This window comes from Phalacrocorax aristotelis, chromosome 2, assembly GCF_949628215.1.
Source record: "Phalacrocorax aristotelis chromosome 2, bGulAri2.1, whole genome shotgun sequence".
NCBI classification, from domain to species: domain Eukaryota; kingdom Metazoa; phylum Chordata; class Aves; order Suliformes; family Phalacrocoracidae; genus Phalacrocorax; species Phalacrocorax aristotelis.
The window spans coordinates 82943441-82965131 of NC_134277.1; the positions used below are offsets into that span (position 1 = coordinate 82943441).

Sequence of the window (21691 nt, forward strand, 5' to 3'; positions counted from 1 at the left end):
CTGTTGTCAGTCTAACTAGAGCTTGCCTCAGTCAATGTGATGGCCTTATATTCCTTTGCTGTAATGGTGGGCAAAACAAAGAAAACTGTTCTAAAGAATAGAAATAGAAGCCCTAAAGTTACTACTTCTGTTGTTTTGATACCCATGAAGGATTTTTTTGTTAGTTTATCAATCATCAGAAAAGAGTCATAAGCTCACTACAACTGCAGGTCCTAACAGAACATATGTAGGTAGGGTGAGTACAAGTCAAAATGAGTTGTGAAGAGATAAATTATTAATCATAAGAGTTATTTGCTGTTGAGCATTGGAGTAAGCCCAGTGTAAACTTGGTGATTCCAGGATATTGAGAATCCTGAATTGGATGTTCTCACAGTTAAGAAAATTGGTGGGTTATCCCTCACTCTCGTTGTCTCTGGGACTACCTGTTAATATTCACAAGATTAATGGCTTGACACTTGTTGGGCAAAGCTGCTGTCTGTCATTTTTTTCTGAGGAGGGTACCATCTTCTGAAATTATATAATTCAGTACTGTTAGCGCAAATCTATTAATGTTTCAGAAGACCAAAAATGTAAGTTGGGCTGAAAGTACAAGTCAAGCTATGGATTTCCATGATGTATTATGGAAAAGAATATTAAAGATTAAATACTTCTTAATACTATGGTGAGGGAGACAGAGGCAGTTAAATCTATTTTATCCAAATCACAATAATTGACCATAGGAGACCTATTTTTTCAATTTTAAATATCTAAGGTTATACACCAAGTTTGTATTAAGCAATAATTTTGCCATTATATACACCATACACAAGCAAATGCCTGCAAGGACTCATTTTAAAATATTTATCCCTGTGTTAGTTATGTAATTTAGTATATATTTATGTAGTCCTTCTAACACAAGAAACTCATGGATTATATCAAATTTATTATACTCAGAGTCTCACCAGTAGCAGAGTCTTTTAATAATTGGATCTTAACTAAAGTATGTTAGCAATCTGGAATAATTGATAGAATTCTTGACAGGTTGGGAAAAACAGAAACACCCTAAGGAATAACAAAATAGTATGTTACAGAGCACATTAAAATGTGCTCACATTCATTTTTATATCCCGTGTTACCTACAAAATTATAAAAATATTTGAGTTGCAGTGTGAGATTTATCAATTTTTCTCTTACATACATTGCGAATGTGTTGAAAGGTTTTGAGTTGTTTGCCTTCTCTCCTTTCCTCCATCTCATGTATTAATTAAAAAAAACAACATAGGACAGTAGAATTAAGGATAGTTTCCTGATTGTCCATGCTTTGACATTGACATATTCCTACCAGAAATGAAAATGTTTGTAATTTATCAAAACTAAAGATTCTAGATCATTGAAAAAGTAGGTATAGGTTCACCATAGTACTTTTCTGAGGCAAGATGAACTTAACATGATACAAGGCAGAATAAACATAAAATTGATGATGTTACCTCATCATCTGACTATCTTCCTAAAGTAAAGGGAACCTTGTGCTGTTCTGAGGCATTTTGTTTCTTAATTTTAACTGATGACTAAACAGTAGAGCTGCATTGTATATTTACAGAGTAGTACTGGCCCGGATTTGGATGTCACTGAAATAAACGTTCAGTTTTAACCTGTAGTGAAAATTTCATTTTACCTGAGTTAACTTTTAAGAGTTAAATGAACTATGGAGCCTTGTGCATTGACTGATGTATTTTCATATTTATAACGAAAGTTTCAGTTTTCAGTCTTTGTTGGTTTTTTTTTAGCAGTTATCTCCCTGATATTCTTATGCATGTTTGTAAGTCAGACATGATAATTTCCCATGTAGAGGATGATGGTTCAGTGGTTTATATTTAAGTCATAAATGTTGTGCTCTAAGTATTGATAATGATGACAGCTGATACAATATGTATAAATAGTTGTATATAGAACCAGTTCATTGTTTTGCACTCACACAAAATATTTTATATTGCCTTTTTTTTTTTTCATTACACTTTCTATAACCCTCAGCATTGTACAGCTACACATTGTTTTGGAATTTTGTATCATCTGATTTTGTTAGGTTACTAAACTCTTAAGTAATCACTTTTTTACATGTTAGAAAGCTGGTTATTAAAGCATGTCTATGGAGCTATAATATGTTTATTATTGTAGTGTTTAGAAATGCCAAGCATAATTAAACTCCTCTCCAATGCTAGGCACTTCATAAATATGTTTATTGGATACTGGTAGATCACGTATTTTGTGCTGTAATAAGTCTTTGTGGCAACCTTCTATGAATGTACTACAAGGACAGTCATACTTGAAGTTCAGGAATATAATTATCATCTCACTTTGGCTTTATGCCAGTAAAAGCTCAATAGAGGATTCCAGATTCATATTAGTATCCCTCCTGATATCTATAGGCATAAATGACATTAGAATTGAACTCTTAAATCAGCATAGAGAATACAGTTCTGCAAATAACCATTGTAGAGAGAGGGGGTGGCCTTGGCAGTCAAATCTAAAAATCATGGCCTTAATAAGACTGATGTTTTCTTGCCCAGCTGAATAATCAGCAACTTTATATCAAACAAAATATTTGACATGAAATATTAGGAATTGGAGGCTTTTGTAATAGAATTTAACAAAAGGAGAGCTAAAGTCACCTTATTGCAGGAGAAAGGCCATCATCTGCTTGTTGTCCAGTCGTTCAGTCAATGCAGTTCTCCTCCAGATGATGACATATATCTTCCAGAAATAACAAGATTTGTCTTCTATTTGTGTATTTTCTACCCATATTTATCACAGTTTATTGGAGTCCTCTCATTACTAAGCTACAGAATATTTGGGATTGACGTAGAGCATTGGTTTTCTGTTCCTCCTGTTCATCATCAACTTCATATAAACAACCACTGAAGCAGGGACTGTGATTCAGGTGTTCAACTTCATGAGGGGTCGATCTATATAACTAGAGAGCCATTCTAGGTTTCTACAGCTTGTTGTGTCCCACACACAGTGAGATAAAGGTATAACTGTTATGGTCATGCTAAGATCCCAGCAAGTCAGATGTTTTCTTAGCAGATAGAAACACCAAATTTTTTTCCACCCCATGACAGTCATCTGGCATGTATTCCAGATCTTACACTTGCCAAATGGGTTTAATTCCTAACTAAAAAAGACAAGGTGAAAGAATGGTGGGAAAAGGGAAGAATTACTCTTATTTCCAAGGTGTCTAGATAAGTTGTGAGCTCAAGGAAGTCAAACTCACAAAGATATATGGACATCAATAGTCTAATCAAATGGTAGATCTTTAACTAAATACCTTTGAGAATATCAGCCTAACTGATTTGCCTAAGGTCAGAGAAAGAAAACTTATCAAGGTGAGATATGACCTGAGGTTTTCCATATCCTTTTACAGTTCCTTTAACCACAAGATATATCATCTTAAATGCTTTAGCAGTTAATTTTAATAGATACTGACAGCATAGACTTTTTTTTCTGTTGTTGTATTTTCTTATTTCAAGAAATTGCAGAAAAGCGAGGTTAGACAGTCAGTTATTACAGCATATCCACAGTTATAGATCTTAGCTGGCTTTCCATCTGGCATGGATCAACCATTTTACAGTACTGCCAAGTTTTTTCAAACCTCTTTACGTGTAACAAGAGGGTTGCTTTACATTAGCTGTTGTTTCACGTAAGCAAAAGTATTCTCTATGCTGATAGATTTATGATTAAAGTGGCTGCAGAAATGTTCCCCCCATCAGTGCGTAATGGATACCTTCTCAGTTAGCAATATGCCTCCATTCACAGAGGTACAATTATCAGCTTTGCTGGACTGAAGACAGTTTTGAGTGCTTCATGGAGCTTTAGTGTTTCTTGCTTGTCTGCATGTGACAGTAGCATTTATGCAGCCTGATCCAACTAGATACTTCATACAGATCTGCACTGGTTTTGGCTGGGATGGAGTTAATTTTCTTCTAGTGGCTACCATAGGGCTGCGTTTTGGATTTGTGCTGGAAACGGTGTTGATAACACAGGAATGTTTTAGTTATTGCTGAGCAGTGCTTATACAGAGTCAAGGCCTTTTCTGCTCCTCACATTGCCCCATCAGCGAGTAGGAGGTGACACAGCTGGGGCAGCTGATGCCAACTGACCAATGGGATGTTCCATAACATATGATGTCATGCTCAGCATATAAAGCTGGGGGCAGGGGGGAGAATAGGAAAGGAAGAGTGTTTAGAGTTATGGTATTTGTCTTCCCAAGTAACCATTGTGCATGATGGATCCCTGCTTTCCTGGGGATGGCTGAACACCTCCCTGCCGATGGGAAGTCATGATTGAACCTCTTATTTTGCTTTGCTTGCACGTGCAGATTTTACTTTCCCTATTAAACTGTCTTTATCTCAACCCATGAGCTTTATCACTTTTACTCTTCTTATTCTCTTCCCCATCCCACTGCAAGGGGAATGAACAAGCATCTGGGTGGAGCTGAGCTGCCTGCTGATATTAAACCACGACAAGATCAAAGATCATTTGATTATTTAGAGTTTTCTTTCAAAGAGTTCTCTAAATCAGACCTTATGTTCATATTAGTGACTGCAGAGGATGTATGGCTGTTCTCTCCAGAAGGGATAACCTTTGCCAAGCTTGGTGATGTGATTTGTGTCTGCAGTGCCATGGCTTTCTTTGATTAAGGGTTATTGCAGCAGTAATCGCATGCCTCAGCTTTGCTATTCCGGACATTATTTTGCTCAGGGTGTTTAGATTAATGTCAGTATAATGCAGGTCAGTATCAAAATTCTTGAAGGAGCAACATTTATGCTGTATGTTTTTATTCTCAAGAAATAATCTTAGCAATGATATTTAAATCATTGTTTGCAGTTCATGAGTTTCGAAGCCTACAGTTTCGGGGACAAAGGAAATAAAATCAAGTATTGTTAATTATCATGTTTTAACAGATTGTCCATGCTTGCTGCTATGTCACTTTTTGAAACTGGGCAAATGAAATACGTAATCTCAGTGTATAAAAGCATGTGTGTGGGTAAGTTCATACAGGCTCTCCCTCTGTAGCTCTCTTCATGGGTTAATTAAGTTGCACATAATGGTACTTAAATCCATATAAGATTGTCTGAAGAAATGACTAGCAATAGCTAATCTTGAAAAAAAGCAAGATCTAAGAAAATTCTAGCCTTCTGTACTTTCATATTGTATGGGAAAGAGATGTATTGAGAGTGCATGTCTGTGCACTACTATCTTACTAAAGTATCTCTTTATGAGCATCAGAGGAAATAATTCTTTAAAGAATTTAGAAAATATAGTACCTTCCTTATGGCCAAATGTTCTGACTGGATTTCTAAATCCTTATCTCCTAGCCCTCATAGCACTTTCCCAGGCAGGGGTATATGAGAGTGCTAAATTTAAATGTCTAAGGAGCATATGACAATGTAAAAGCACCAAAACAGGTTTAGGCATCCTGGCTGGAAGACCAACACTTAGCTTAAAAAGAAAATGCAAACCAATAAACACAGACTAAAAGAAATATCAGTCTTAGCCTTTGAATTGTTGCACAAGTTTCAGCTGTGTTATTAAATATATTCTGTCAGGCCACTTCCACCAGGGTTCCTCTAAAGCCAGCAGTGAAATGCTGGGGAAGAAGTGCCAGCAGTGGGAGACCCTCTGTCTCAGTTTCCTACTGCTCAAGTGTTACACAGCAGTAAGCTGGAGTGGTTCTTTTGAGTGTCAAAATACTGCATTCTCAATTTTTGCCCTTCTAAGTGCTGAGCTTTAAATTAAAAAAAGAAAATTCTTCATGGTGAACTGTCTTGCACATGATGAGGGTGTCTGTGCTGCAATCCTGTACTGCAACACCTGCTAGTCACCCATTTTTCTCTAACCCTCTTATTCATCAGCTTTTTGAAGCTGTACAGAATGGAGCAAGTGCTAGTACTGCTCTTTCCTGACTCTGCAGCACATGTTCTGGAAGGCAGACTGGGAGACCAACAGAGAAAGGGTTAATGTGTTTCGTGTTTTGCGCTTGGTTACTAACCTTCCAGCCAAGGGGGAATTTCACTGAAGTCCTTCAATCTCTTTGCATTACTTTTGGTGCTGTATAACATTTTAAAAGCTCCCTGACTGAGAGACGTGGCCGGAGGCAGAGCTCTGCTGGGAGAACTGTAATGTACGGAGCCTCCTCAGCAAAGAGCAGTGCTATAGCAGCTAAATTGAATACAGTGTGATTTTGGGGTTTGTGAAGCAGTGCAGACTCTCCCACTTCCCACCACATTTTTATGTTGTTTATTTCCATCTACGGCTGTGCAATTCAAAAGGATAGTTTGAGTTCTTTGTTTGTTTGGGGTTTCCCCCCACCCCCACATTTCATGTTACTATGATTTTGCCCAAAAAACTAGGCATGCACCCTGCTGCCATGGATCAAGAGAGGCACAGGAGTTTGGAAGTCTTGGAACTGAATTATGGATGAACGTAGTCTGAACCTGATGTTGTATACCATTGAATGAATAGAAGAGAGAAGCACAAAAAGTCATGTGAGCTGTTAAATAACAAAGGCTGCTATTAGAAATACAAACCAAATACATTGATATTGAGTGCAGCTCTCTAGTGTGGTAGAATCTTGTCTTAAAGTTTCTTTCCTGGAATAAAATCCACAGAATACAAATGATAATCGAAATGGGAAGTTTGTACCCATTGTACCTAAGAATATTTTGCTCTAGATGAAAAAAATTGAAATTACTTGAGCACAACTTATAAAAAAAATTTTTTTTAAAGGATCATGAACAGATAGGATTTCTTCCCTCATTTTTAATCCTTTCTGAAGGTAGAATTAAAACACTCGCTTGAACTAGATACCTTTTCACCACATTTTTTGCTTTCTTTTTTATTAAGACCTAAAACATAGCCTTTCTAATCAGAACAGAAAATCTTGCCTTAAATTTAGGATAGGAAGTGCAGTTATTTTTCTAGGGTGTTTTTTATCCCTTCTTCAAAACTTGTTAGGTTTTCCAGGCTCCCAATTATAAATTCTTTCTATTTAGATGCTTCAGCACGTACCTAACAAATAAAAAAATTTTTTATTTATTGTAATTGATAATAATAATATTATTCATAAGTAAAATATAACCTTTAACAGTGTTTGAAAATGAAAAATATATATGGTTAGATCACTGTTTTTTCTTTTCTGAAGTCCATATCGTGTCATTGATTTTTAAGCCAAGCTCTTTATTGATTTGGTAAAAATTCCTGCTTAAAAATCAATGACACAATATGGCCCTAACAAAGTGGTGAATTCCATTGTGATATAAATTGTATTTTTGTTTTTAAAATGTAAAATGCATCCATCTTAAATCTTGTAAGCAGTATTTCTTGTACCTGACAACCAGCAGGCTGTGGAGTAGGCTGGCACTTCATTCCTAGGTTGTAGGTCTTAATGAGACAAGATTATTAATTTATTCTTAAGTCTTCAATCTACAGTAGAATTTAAAATTTGTTAGCATAGAACTGTGGTTTATGGAAATGTTAGTTGTCAGAAAACAACCTTGATCCCCTTCTATTCAAGTTAGTGTAACATGCAGCCTGCCAGCCATCCACCCCTAATGAAGAAGAGCCATGAAAGTGAAAGCGCATTCATTAAACAGATGTCCTGGACCTTATGAAAGTGTAAGGGTTCAGTTTTAACACCTGCATCAGGGCTGGCATAGTCAAGGATAGCTTCAAGAAAGCCATTGACCCATTCTCTGTATTAAAAGAAAGAGCAAGAAAAATAAACACTAAAGTGTTCATGTTGCCTCAGTACTTACTGCTGCCCAGCTGAAAATTCATGTAGATGCGTGATTGTGTCATTGTTTATTGTCTAATTCTAAATTCTAGAAGAGGTCCATTTGTTTCAGCACAGGTTCCATAGATTTAGCAGTCTTCACAGTGTTTTTATTGGGGCCTGGGTCACAGCATTTTTCGATGGTGTGAGTGCTCATTTTCACCAGATTTTATTGATGCTGAATTTGGCTCAAAGTTGTAACTGACAGCTAGAGCTACATTTTATTGAACTTGATTCATACTCCATAATATTTAAATATTTACATCCCTAATTTTTATATACTTAAGTCATTTATCAATGGCATTTTATTAATTGCAGGCAATAAATCAGAACTTTTCATAAATACAAAAAGAAAGCACCACTGTTAATTATACTGTGGCTAGAAAACACAGTCTATTTTCCTATCTGCCTTTCTGTTAAAAGGGTCTGTGCTGGTATAAACAGAGCAATGTGAGAGCATAACAATTCCTTTAGGATTTTTTTTTTCTTCCTTGCTGATGGCATTTGGCTGCTACAAGGATCACCACAGTTTTAATTGTCACCTTGACATGGTAGTTCTGTCTCAGTCCTGTAGTTAGTTAGCACTGATTTATTTTTAACCTGTGTACCTGGCATTTGTCAGTAGAAATGAATATCACAGTCTTATCTTACTGGCTTCTGTGTTGTTTCATTTTCTACACTGACTGCAGTTCTATCATTTTCTCCATATATCAGGACTGCAATTTTAATGTGCATTACTGTAGTCCTGAAGAACAACACAGCTATCATTTTGATACAAGGCTTGTTGTGGGAAGAGGATGCCAGTCATAGACTTCATATTGTGTGTTGACAGCTTTGTAGTATTTAGCTGTATGGGCATTGTTTCCCATTTTTTATTTCCCATAGAATTTATACAAGTCTATCCCCTGGAGTCCAAGGTTCAGTAAAAACTTTGTCCAAGTCCACCCACAGATAGAAGGGGATGCTTCCAAGATGCTTTTTTGGCAGAGACAACAAGCAAAGCATTCCTGCTCTGCACAGTAGGATGGAAGAGTAGGTCCCCTCTTCCCCAGTAAATTTTGTGTAAACCTGGTGGAAATATTTTTGACATCACTAATGTGTAACCAGTTTGCCTGATAACTGGGTCACAAAGCAAAGGCTATGGGCATGTCCTCAGACAGGCACAAAGGTAATGCTAAGCAGAGCAAGAATGACCTATTCCTGTAATAACTGTACAAAGTTCTAGAGCAGCTCAGTGCTACAGTCAAAATAGCAATCTCTTTTAAAACTGCGATTCCTAATCTTTTTCTCTGTCTCTAGAAACTAACTAGGTGTGAGAATTTTGATGAACGCTTCAATGTAATTTTATGTAATCTGATGTTGCCATGTAAATCTCTTTTATAGGTCCCTTTAGATGGAATTTAATGTGGCAAAAACCTTGTCATCAGAAGGATTAATGCCTGCATTAGCATTTCCGCAATAAAATCAGAAGCTAAGTGGTGGAGGCCACAGACACCTCAAACTTGGATTCCTCTGCTCTGCATTAAGTGCTGGAGTTTTATTACTTGCTGTAGGGAAGCCGTTGCCAATGCTTACAAGGAACTGCTTATCCCTGCTTCTCTGGGTCCTGTTTGATGGAGGTCTCCTAACGCCACTGCATCCACAACCACAACAGACTTTAGAAGCAGAGCCAACAGAGAATGTTGTCCCAGTGCCAGGGAGGAGGTCATCTGCCCAGAGAGTCAAACGTGGCTGGGTGTGGAATCAATTTTTTGTGCTGGAGGAGTACATGGGCTCCGAACCTCAGTATGTGGGAAAGGTAATTTTTCACTCTTTCTTTAAAAGTTGAAATGACACTGACAAATGGTTAAAAGTGCTATAAATGTGTACTTGTTTCTGGTGGACCAAACCTTCTTCAGCTGGCAGTAGTTCCCTCAGTTCATTCCCTTCACCATTCGCCCTGTCGTATAGCCACTATAGATGTTATTATTTTTAGTGCACAAGTTTATAACATTTACTTTCTACCTTTGTATGTTCGTCTTATTTCCTTATCCTTGGATTTGGAATAAAGCAAAAAAAAAAAGGGGGGGGGAGGGCGGTTCTGAGGTAAGTTTGTGGTGCACAGCTAACTGTAATTGAATCTACCACAATAGCACACTTGATTTTTAGCAATGAATGTCAGACTGATATCAGAGATAAGATTTAAACCAGAAATCTCTAGCCCAGAACGCACAGTCGTTTCTGTGATCAGTATGGTTGCTCCAAGTCGGTTTTCAACTAGAGAAGATTCTTGCTTTTTGCTCTGTTATCTTGTCTCAGTATAATTTGCCTTTATTTCTGATTGTTCAGGTTGTTTTCAAGTATTTCTAATATGTTTTATTGCTTCATAATTCAAACTCTTGCATTATAGCTTTTATACACTGTGTGCAGACATGCACACCCACACATGCAGAGAATTTATGCAATTCTTTCTCATTATATGACCACTGTTTCTGTAACAGGGCATAAGTAATTTCATAGCCAGCTGTTTGAGGCGTGTAGGGGGTGAATTTAGACAATAGAGTTTTCAGAATGGAAAGCTGGAAATAAGACCTGAAAAAAATAGTAGCACAGTATATAATTGTATGCCATATATAATTTTCAGTTTAAGTAAAGTCCCTTACTCAGTGAAACTAAGAGGTCAAGGATTCATTTCCTGGGTCCCCAAATCCACTTCCCTAGACAGTGAGGTTCAAATTCACCTACCATAAAAATGAGGCATCATGCTTCAGTGTTTACTTTAACACCATGTTTTAACATTTTTAATGTAAAAGCTGGGAATGTGGGGGGTTTTTCTAAATACAAATAAAATTCACAGAAATTAATTTTCCTTCCTACCCTTCCAGGAAACTATTCTGAAAGAGGGTGTATAAATAAATCAGCAAAAGACTACATGTGGTTCACTAGATGATTTGACAAACCAGCCAAAAATGTACTTGGTTATTACATATGTAGGCATCAGTGTTAAGCACTAAAACATACTAGTCAAAACAATTTACAAAGCAGTATGTTTATATCACAAAGATAATGAGTTTGTTTTACAGTCTGAAGAGAGGGGAAACGCATAATGAAAAGGTGCATCTTTGTGACATCTGGTTGATACAAATTACACTGTCTCTAACACGTATCTTTGTTCTGATCGCTTGCTAAAGATGCAAACGAGGATTCTAATCACATTAGATGCTATAGCACAGGCAATGAGATTGTTGTGCTTTTCACCTCAGAAGACAGAGAAGTTATTGCTGCACCACTGTAATTCATTAGTCTTTATTCCTTTATGTAAGATAGTCTGGGTAGTCATTTAGGGTCAGTTCTAAGCTGCCAAAATTAATATTAATTTTGCACAAAATTGACTATTATCAATACTTTTGAATTTAAGCTTATAAACAACTTCAGAACTAATAGGTTATTTTAATTAAAAGAAACACTTATCACATCACAAAATTAGCTGGCATGTTTTTAACTCTTAAGACATTTTTTTAACTGTTACAAGTTGTGGAAAAGACAATTTTCAAATATGAGGAAAGATCTAATTGCAGTGTAGCACACACAATAGTGATGTTTCTTGACAGGATATCATACACCAATGTTACCTAATAAATAAAATAAAATATGGAAGGATCTTGGTGGTAAAACACAAAGTAAATTAGGATGTTTAATTAATACATCTGTAATATTAAGTAAAAAAATCTGCTTCAAGAATAATGCAATTCATTGCAGGTGATAATTTTTTCAATCTTTATTACCTGCTAAGCATCCTTTCCATGTTTATTATTACTTATTTTATTTATATTAACTGTTTGCTTCAATATACTGGAAAAAGAACCTGCTAATTTTTGCCTTCTTTGTCTTCTTTGCCTAATCTCTTAAAAAAAACCCAACCAAACAACAACAAAAAAACCCAAAAACACAACCCAAGATGGAGATGTTAGTGTTTTCCCCTTATTTTTTGCAGAAGCTCTCAAAGAAGGTAGAATTTAGAGAAATTGTGCTTTCAAATCCAGATAGTGAAAGCCATGTTTAATATAAATTCAAACCATTGTCAACGTACAGAAATACACTCAACGGTGGCTAGTCAATATCTTTAGATCTTATGTAATTTTTTTAAATCACAAAACACTTTTAAGGTATGAATTGCACTTGAGTTCTTGATTGATTGCAGAAATAAATTTGGTTTATATTTACCTTAATTTAGCTTTATTCCAAAATCATATATTTTCAAAGTAATTATCTTTTATAATACTATTGTGCTATATTTTAAAGTATTAATATTAATAAAGATATTAAGTATATTGTAAAGTGCAGGATATTTTATGCGACCTGAAATCACAGGTTTTTTATCTTCTTCTTCCAGCCATCGTAGCCAGACACAATATAGTCAGATGTGCATTGGCATTTATATTACTTCTCATAGAACTGCTGCACTAATAATGTCAGAGTAATTTATAAATAGGAGTTTAATGTGTCTATTAAATCAGCTGACAATTTCACTAAACAGATAGGGGTGACTAGTTAATTTTGGAAGCCACCTGTAAAACAACACAGATTTACAGCAATAATGTCAGCTGTTATCGGCCAAAGCACTTAATTCCTTTTATGTCTGTTTTTAGAAGACTATCTCAAGAAGTGTCAGGTTGCAAATCAAAATATAGTTTCGAAACTGATGGGGATTAGTCTATCTCAGAGTTAGAGACCTTGGAATAGTCCTTCATGTTGACACATTAAAAGCCATTCAAACTGAATATTAAATCAAAGTTTAGAAATCCTTTGCTTGTGTAATGTAGAAGAGCCATAAAAATCCATCAGATTACCAAACAAAAGATAGCCCCTTTAGCAGACATCCATGTAAGCAGACCCAGGCTAAAAAGCAAAATTGGAATATGTTGTTGCCATGTGACCCATGAAAATTGAAGTGATGCTAGAAGTCTTGCTGTAAAATAAAGCTTGCTCGTGTACCTACTTTGCTGTGCTTCATGTGTTTTCCTGGTACTGTGAAGTTCCAGAAGGCCGTGCAGAATAGCACATGTGTGGATTAAGATAAAAAAGTTCATTATTCTTTTTTTGTGCCAAAGCTCAGTCCTCACTGAATAGTGACAGAAGTCATCAGAGTGTAAGATCCTCAAACATGGCCATGTCCCAATACAGTTCATAACCACTAACAAGGTAGCAGTTTTAATTGACCTTACACAGGGGTAGCTCAAGGGTGTGCAACCCTGTCAGAACATGATAAATCTTGCTGTAAACTTTCTTTATTGTTGTGTTTCAATAGCGGCATTCTGTCATGGTTCAGCCTCAGCTGGCAACTGAACACCACGCAGCTGCTCGCTCACCCCCCACCCCTGTGGGATGGGGAAGAGAATCGGACGAGCAAAAGAACTTGTGGGTTGAGATAAGCACAGTTTAATGATTACAATAAAATGATAATGATAAATGATTATGATAATAATGACAATAATGTTAATATAATAAAAGGGAAAAGGAAGGGAAAGGGAAAACAGGAAAAAAAAACACGGAAACACGAACGATACAACCGCTCACCACCCGCCGACCGACGCTGCCCGTCCCCGAGCCGTGATTGCTCCCCCCTCCCACGGCCAGCCCCTCCCAGTTAACATACTGGGCATGACGTTACATGATATGGAATATCACTTTGGTCAGTTTGAATCCGCTCTCTCAGCTGTGCCCCCTCCCCTCCCGGCTTCTTGTGCACCCAGCAGAGCATGGGAGGCTAGACATGCCCTTGACTAGTATAAGTGCTACCCAGCAACAGCCTAAACATCTGTGTGTTATCTCAACAGGTTTTTTTTTCCATGCTAATTTCAAAGCACAGCACTATACCAGCTAGAGTGAAGAAAATTAACTCTATCCCAGCTAAAACCATGACACATGCAGAGGCAGTATAATAAAATGAAAGTTCAAGAGAACAAAATAGATGAGAACAGTATAGGTTCTTCATTATCAAGATAATACTAACAAAAGTTTTTAGTTGTTATACATGTAGCATGCTTCCATTTATATATGTGTCTTCGCATTCCTAGTGTATGAATGCATTACATCTTCTCATGTTGTACACCTGCACAGCTGCTCTTAGTAAGGATTTTTGCTGTCTGTCCTCAAGCTTGACGAGGCAGGCATGCAGCCATTTGTACTGAGCGCAGACTGGGTGCATAGGAAAAGATTGTGAAGTCCTCTTCAAGGTAACAGCCATTTTTCTTCTGTTTTCCAGTGTGCAACAACTAAATATTCTCAGCTTGCCAGCTATTACCTTGCTAACGAATAACCTATATGTTTTGCAACATTTTGTTCTTTAAATCTCTGTTACATTATGCATGCTTACATACAAACTGCTACAGATTTTTTTTTTGTTATGATCCCCACCAGCTGAAAAAATGTAATAGGCACAACTGGCCTATGGCAGCAAAGGGTGCATGTAACAATAAGGTATTTTTCATCTGACTCAGTCCTGAGAAAACCTCATCATCTTCAGAGGTTTTACCATATATCAAGTCAGAAACAGTGCTGATCTGGAGGAAGTAGAGCTCTGTATCTTTGACCAGATCAGAGTGCTTTTCTGAAACCTAATATTTTACCCTTTGCATCTGAAATATGAGCATAGAACTCATTTATGCATTTTGTAGTGGATAGTATTTAATATAAGGAAATTAATGTTGACCACCTTCTCAGGCTTATATCAACACGTCTTTCTGAATGCAGACTCAGATTTTACAGATATTTGCCCTCTAGGGTGAGTGTCTGGATGGTTTTATCTGGGATAATTTTCTTCCTAGCAGCTGGTACGGTGCTATGTTTTGGATTTAGTATGAGAATAATGTTGATAACACACTGATGTTTCGGTTGTTGCTAAGTAGTGCCTATACTAGTCAAGGACTTTTCCAGCTTCCCATGATCTGCCTGGTGCACAAGAAGTTGGGAGGGGAGGGGGCACAGCCCCAACAGCTGACCCCAACTGGCCAAAGGGATATTCCATACCATATGACATCATGCTCAGGATATTAACTGGGAGGGGGGAGCAATCGTGGCTCAGGGACTGGCTGGGCATCTGTTGGCAGGTGGTGAGTGGTTGCATCATTTGTTTTTTCCTTGGGTTTTGCCCCCCTCTCTCTCTCATTGTTTTCCTTTTCATTTCATCATATTATATTTTCATTATTAAATTGTTCTTATCTCATCCCAAGATTTTTCTTACTTTTGCCCTTCCAATTCTCTCCCCACCCCAACAGGAGGGAGTGAGCAAGGGACTGTGTGGTGCTTGGTTGTTTGCTGGATTAAACCATGACAACAGGGCAGTCTGTGAAGGAAATGATAGGAAATTAAGGAAATGGACATGAGAGGAAAATTTTTCACGGTGAGAACAGTCAACCATTGGAATAATCTCTCCGGGGAAGTGGTTGACTCGGCCACCTTGGTCACTTTCAAGAGTCAGCCAGACAGGGTGCTGGGCCATCTTGTCTAGACTGTGCTCTCCTAGAAAGGTTGGACTAGATGATCCCTGAGGTTCCTTCCAACCTGTGATTCTGTGAAATTTTGCACTGTTTGTGCAGAACCTGTTCTCAGACAAACAGATTTACAGTGCTGTGGCTATCTTTCTGGTGTTATTCACAAGCGCTGAGTTAACTGGAAAGAAAAAATGAAATTAAAGAAAAAGAAATACATGCAGAGAATTTGAAAGCTACTGCCCTCTGAAGAAAAATAGCTTAAGTCTCTGTTCATAACTGTACCCTGATGAATCTGATTTCTTTGAAAAAAATTTTCTACTAAATTTCTGCAAAGAGGGTCACAAAAATATTCCATTTAAAGCTGTCATAAGGGTTTTCCTAGCTTATCAGGTTCTATGCCCACAACTGAGGTAATAATACTAGAGAGAGACCTGTATATCATTTCCATTAGACATTTGCACAGTGCTATCTTGAAGGAGATGAGAGTTGTTTCAGGGACCACTGATAGTAATGTGTTAATTGAATCCCATGATGCAGGACATCACAGCTACTCATTTCTGGACGATTTTAATACGAAAGATCTTCCAAACAGTATTTATAAGAATGAGCTTCTTCAGTACAATTTTATCCCACATGAATTCATATACCTTCCTCTGTCTATAGATACCATAGTGAAATTCTTGTTGGGCCTTACTGGTCCTTAGATGATAATTTAAAGCGTGATCAGGCATGATCACATTAGCCTGGCTTGCTAAACTGACTGACTGTGTTTATACCATGCACATTTTCAAGTAAAAGCATTGTCACAATCTATTACAGATAAGAAAACTGATGATGAGAAATGAAACAGTAAAAAAAGTGTAAGAGGAGTCAGAACAGAGGGCAGAACTCCAGACTTCTCATCTTGCTGTGTTGAGCTGAGACCTTTGTCTCTCTCAATTCTGGCTGGTGAAAACAGTGATGACTTTAAAAGCTTTGCATCCTGTATATTGCATAAAGTATGTGAGGCACAAAGCAATTTTGACAGTTGCACATGAAATTGTGAGAAGGAAGTAGAACCATGGAAATGCAACACTCTCATGAGCAAGTCAGACTTGCATTTAATGTTTACTTTTGCAAGATGTATGAAGACCTAGTTTTATTGTCATGTGTGGTACACATGACAATACAACACAACGTTTCTCATCAATCCAATGGCTTCACTTATTTATCGGTTTACCTAGGTAGCTCATAGTGGGAAAATTAAAAGCAAAATACTGATGGTAGCAGCACCTTTTGCCTGTAGTTCTTGCACCTATAAAAACTATATGAGGTATTTGGAGAAGAAGCAAAGATGAGAACTATGCTTTCATTAATTGCATGAGAGAGGAGAAAGAGTGAGTTCAGGACTAAGCGCAATATAAAAAGAAGGATCAACTTATTGAGCTGTAATACAGACTTTAGGGGATGTAAAAGGTTGTGGTCATTGTTCTGGACTGCTAAGGAAGTCACAAATAGAAGTAGTTAAAACTCTAAAACTCAGCAGGCTTCATTGGCCAAGAATTCAGTGATCAGTGTAGGAAACTGAAGGCCTGTGAAGATGGTCCTGTTAGTATAAAGTCACCAGCTCTCACAAGATCTCTGAACACAGCTGAGTGGAGGGTGCTAATGGTGTTAGCATGTGTCTGAAGGTTATGGTGTCAACACAGATGGAGAAATACAAATGACATAGAAATTAAACTGATATAATGAAAAGCCATATATCTATTGTAGTTTTATCTGGAATGTTTTTGTTTAAATATCTTCATTTGGTCATGAAGACCATTTCAACTAGGAAATATGTGAAAAGATAGTTTAAAAAAAGATTTACAAAACATTTTGGGGTATTCTAAGGGATGGACAACCCAAAACATAAGCTCTCTTTTAATCCAAGAGAATTTAAAAATTTTAAATTTGTTTAATCTAAATCTGTAGTTTGGCTGAGAATTGCTGACTCACCTGGCAGCCGTGGAGATAGTGTTTCTGATATTCACATCAAACACAGACATGCATTATGTATTTCAGCAACTCAAGACTGAATTTATAACTAGTGAAACATTAGATCATCAGTTACAAGTGAACTGAAGTTCAACAAGGCCAAGTGCAAGGTCCTGCACATGGGTCAGGGCAATCCCAAGCACAATTACAGGCTGGGTGGAGAATGAATTGAGAGCAGCCCTGTGGAGGACTCAGGGGGATCAGTGGATAAAAACTGAATATGAGCCAACAATGTGCGCTTTCAGCCCAGAAGGCCAACCATATACTGGGCTGCATCAAAAGAAGAGTGGCCAGCAGGTCGAGGGAGGTGATTGTGTCCCTCTGTTTTGCTCACAGAGACATGGACCTGTTGGAGCCAGTCCAGAGTAGGGACACGAAAATTATTAGAGGGCTGGAGCACCTCTCCTGTGAGGACAGGCTGAGAGAGTTGGGGTTGTTTACTGAAGAGAAGGCTCTGGGGAGACATTACAGAGGCCTTCCAGTAATTAAACGGGGCCTACAGGAAAGATATAGAGGGACTCTGTCAGGGTGTGTAGTGTAAGGATGAGGGGTAATGGCTTTAAACTGAAAGATAGTAGATATAAATTAGACATAAGTAAGAAATTATTTACTGTGAAGGTGGTGAGGCACTGGAGCAGGTTCCCCAGAGAAGCTGTGGATGCCCCATGTGGGGAAGAATTCAAGGCCAGTTTGGATGGGGCTTTGAGCAACCTGATTCTAATGAAAGGTATCCCTGGCCATGCCAGGGGTGTTGGGACCAGATGAACTTTAAAGTCCTTTCCAGCCCAAACCATTCTGTGATTCTATGAAGGAGAAACTAGCTGAAGTCACAAGATCTCCTTTTTGGAAATGTATCAGAAAGCCAAGTAGGGAATTAAATAGAATTAGCCAAACAGCAAGATAAGAAAAACTATTAAATACCTATAGAAATGTCTGTATCTGGTTAAACATGTGTAAATCAAAGTAGCAAGGAAATTCAGAAATGGAATAAAATTTATGATTGCTGCAACGTGTGAGGTGTTAAAAAAAAAAAGGGATAGCATAATACCTCACTCAAACATCCTACAAAAATATTAATTCTCAATAGGAAAATTCAAATTATAGAAATATTAATGAAAGAATTGCCAGAAGATAGAAGGCTAGTTTAAATCTCAGGACTTCCTATCTATGAGACAGCTTGTTTTTTCAAAATGTGGACTTTTTTTGTTTCTTTTGCTCATTACAGGAGGATGCCTACTTGGTATAAAAACACTATTTGCAAAAAAAAAAATTAGAACAGCAAGCTTCATAAATTTAAATTTATAAAATTTATTTCATAATTCCACTTAATTTTTAAAAAATATGTTAAAATGTGAATATTTGCATCATTTAAATTAATCATTTTAATAAAATACGCATAATTATATTCACATTATGAAAACATAGTGTAAAAAAATCACCACTGAAATTCAAAAACATTGTATGAATAGAAAATAAAATTCATTACAAAATTCAAACTTAAAGTCAGTTTTTTCAAATTAAATGCCAAATATCCTGAAAGAAAAGCATTTTCCCGGGAATAATCAACCAGTTATTAATTAGGCATGTTTTCCAAGGAAAAAATAGAAAAAAGAAAAATTTCCGATCAATTGCCCAGCACCAGCCTGTAGGAGAAGCTAAAGGGTTTTTTAGGCACTACAGTTAATATACTTGTATGTAACTTATAAACAGAAGTGAAGGTAATTAGGACTGACAGTCTTGTGAGGTGTTGCAGTTACATCTATCATGGTTTGCGAGTCAGGGCCCTGGAAGTCTTTTCACAGTAGACATCCTAAGGTGCTAAAACCCTTAAAAAGTATGTATATCACACTGAAAAAGTATGTATATCACACTGTAATTTTTAAGTCTGTCTGATACAGAAAGCAACGGACTTGGAGCAGGTATTGGTTTTATGACATGTACCGTTTCCCTCTCTCACCTACCTCCATGTCCCACAGGCTGTAAATGACCTCTCTTCGCCCCCTAGAAATAATGATCCTCTAATCCTTCTCCCGTCTCCTTGTACCTGACATGCACTCTGCTGCAAAAGCTACAATCGCAACAGCTTTACTCCTTACAGAGGGTCTGTTACATATCCAATTAAATTCTGGGCAATGAACCCAACTTACAGTTAAGTTTGAACTCTGCAGCTTCTGTTTTGATTTGAAGTACACCTTGTGTACACAACACTTGCTTACATTTTCTACATATGTTGGTGCAAGTTCAGTGAAAGGAACTGCTTTCATAAATGATCCTTGTATTTGCTAAAAATAATCTATATATAGAAGAGATTAGATTACATGTTTTCCACCTGGGAAAAAAAAAACCTGCAAAGTCAAAAAAATGTCTTAACAAAGAAGAAAAGTGGAATGTGACAAGGCTAAAACTGAGGAAACAATATTACATTAAAAAAAACCATATATTATTCACGTGTCCCAAATAGTGGAAAGCTTTTGTTATAGGAACAATTGTGTAGTTCTGTCTCTATTGTCACTTGTTCTTGAACATTTACTCAATCTAAATATAGATTATAAAATTCCAGATAATCCAATAATATTGTAGAGTCATTTACAAACAAAAGATTATGCTGTTTCTAAGGGTAGAAGATGAACTCAAGCATAAGAAAAATGTGGTTGAAAATTGGCCTTCTCTTTTCTTTCCAGGATTATTTTAAAACTCTGATAAATCCCCTGGCATCCTTCACTGTGTGGTCCCAGAAGCATGTGTACTATGACTGCTGCACTGTAGTGATATATATGTTATAGCGCTATGTAGGCAAGAGAGGATGCCTAAGGAGAAAGGTGCTTAAGCTGACACTGCTGGATGGCTTTTCCCTCCCCCCACCCCAGCCTGGGGGCTGATATTTCACAGAAGGTGAAAAAGGGAGGAGAAAAGCTGAAAGACATAATAATGAGTGAAGAAAACGTCCACCAGTATTGACACAGGCTGAAAGTAAACCTAATATAGTTTTAATTACTAGTTACTATCTTAAATTTAATACTCTTCTGGAGAAGGTTTTGTTTCATAAATACACATAAGGAAAAAAGCACCCTGTTGATCTTGCTACATGACAAAATATAAAAAGGGTAGGGGAAAACCAGGTTAAAATAGAACAGGTGAAATAAGATTTGAAGTAATACTCAGGAAGTAAGATGGCAAGAGAGGGCACTTTTATACAAACTCAGAAATTGTAGCAATAAAGGTGTAGGCAGATGGTAATGGAGGCAGTTAGGATCCCGGTCCCCTTAGAGCTTGCGGGGCTCCTGCTGTTGCCGTGGAAAAGTGGAATTGCAAAGGACGTCCCATACATAACGTCACAGTATACAAGCTGTTCTCTTGCTGCACTAACATTAGCTAGTTAAACAACAAAAATTTTCTCACTGTAGGTTCACATGCCTGTACTTCATTGTATTCTGAAATTATTGGGTCCAGTGATGGTAGCCAAAATGTTACAGGTTGAGCCATTGCAATGTTAGCTTAAATAGTAAAAAATGCTTCAGAAGTACAATGGGTTTTGTCCAAACAGCTGTACGCAGTATTTGTTCTTGTATTTACAACAAGAGAAAAAAGTGTGTGTAGAGAACAAAGCCAAGCTTGGAAAAAAAACCTTCTGTCTTCTAGCACCAGCTTTAATTACAGAGGTTATTTTCTTGTGTACATTGTATTTATTTTAACTCAGTCTCTGAACACGTAAACTAGAGTTATTATTGATACTGCCATTATGACCTTGCAACTGCTTGTTAAAAAGAATAGATTTTCACTAACAGATGGATTATCTGGATATCAGTGATGTGGAGACTATATTAGTGTCAAAAAATACTTAACTGATCACTGAAAGAAATATTACTATGTTTCATCCTGGACACTTTTGTGCTGTCTTCAGTGTCAGTAAAGATTTAGGCTGGGGCCTATGTTGTAACCTGATCATAAATGAACTGGGAAAGGGTGTGAGTATCCAAGTGACAGTGTTTGCTGTTCATATTAAACTATTTGAATTAGTAAAGACAAAGGCTGAACAGGAAGAATGGGAAAAGGACCTTATGGAACAGGATTAAAGTAATAGATGAGATTTTATATGAAGTGGTACACACTAGGGGGAGGAGTGGATAAGTCTAACTTCATTACAAAAATGTAATGTTCTGAGGCAACCATAGTCTCTCTCAAATGAGATCTTGTTTTGTAATAGTTGTATGTACATTTGCTCAGTGTGTGGTGAGTGCCAAAAAAGCTAATGGAATGTTAACAATTCTTAGCAGTGGCAGAAGAAAATAAATGTCATTAGTACAGCTTTGATTCTAAATTTCTGGCGAGCCTGTATCTTCAACACTGTGTGAATTATTTATCTCTGGTCTCATAGAGGACAGGAGTCCCAAAG

At 37.1% G+C, this 21691-nt stretch overlaps 1 protein-coding gene across 4 annotated transcripts in view; it reads left to right on the top strand.

Annotated features, from left to right (window-relative positions):
- CDH12 (cadherin 12) overlaps window positions 1-21691 on the top strand; it is a 588619-nt gene that overhangs the window by 416168 nt on the left and 150760 nt on the right. For all 4 annotated transcript variants that reach the window (XM_075084230.1, XM_075084229.1, XM_075084228.1 and 1 more), the window contains one exon: window positions 9194-9608. In XM_075084230.1, coding sequence (XP_074940331.1) covers window positions 9378-9608 — 231 coding nt within the window. In that variant the 5' untranslated portion in view covers window positions 9194-9377. The remainder of the gene's footprint in view (window positions 1-9193; window positions 9609-21691) is intronic.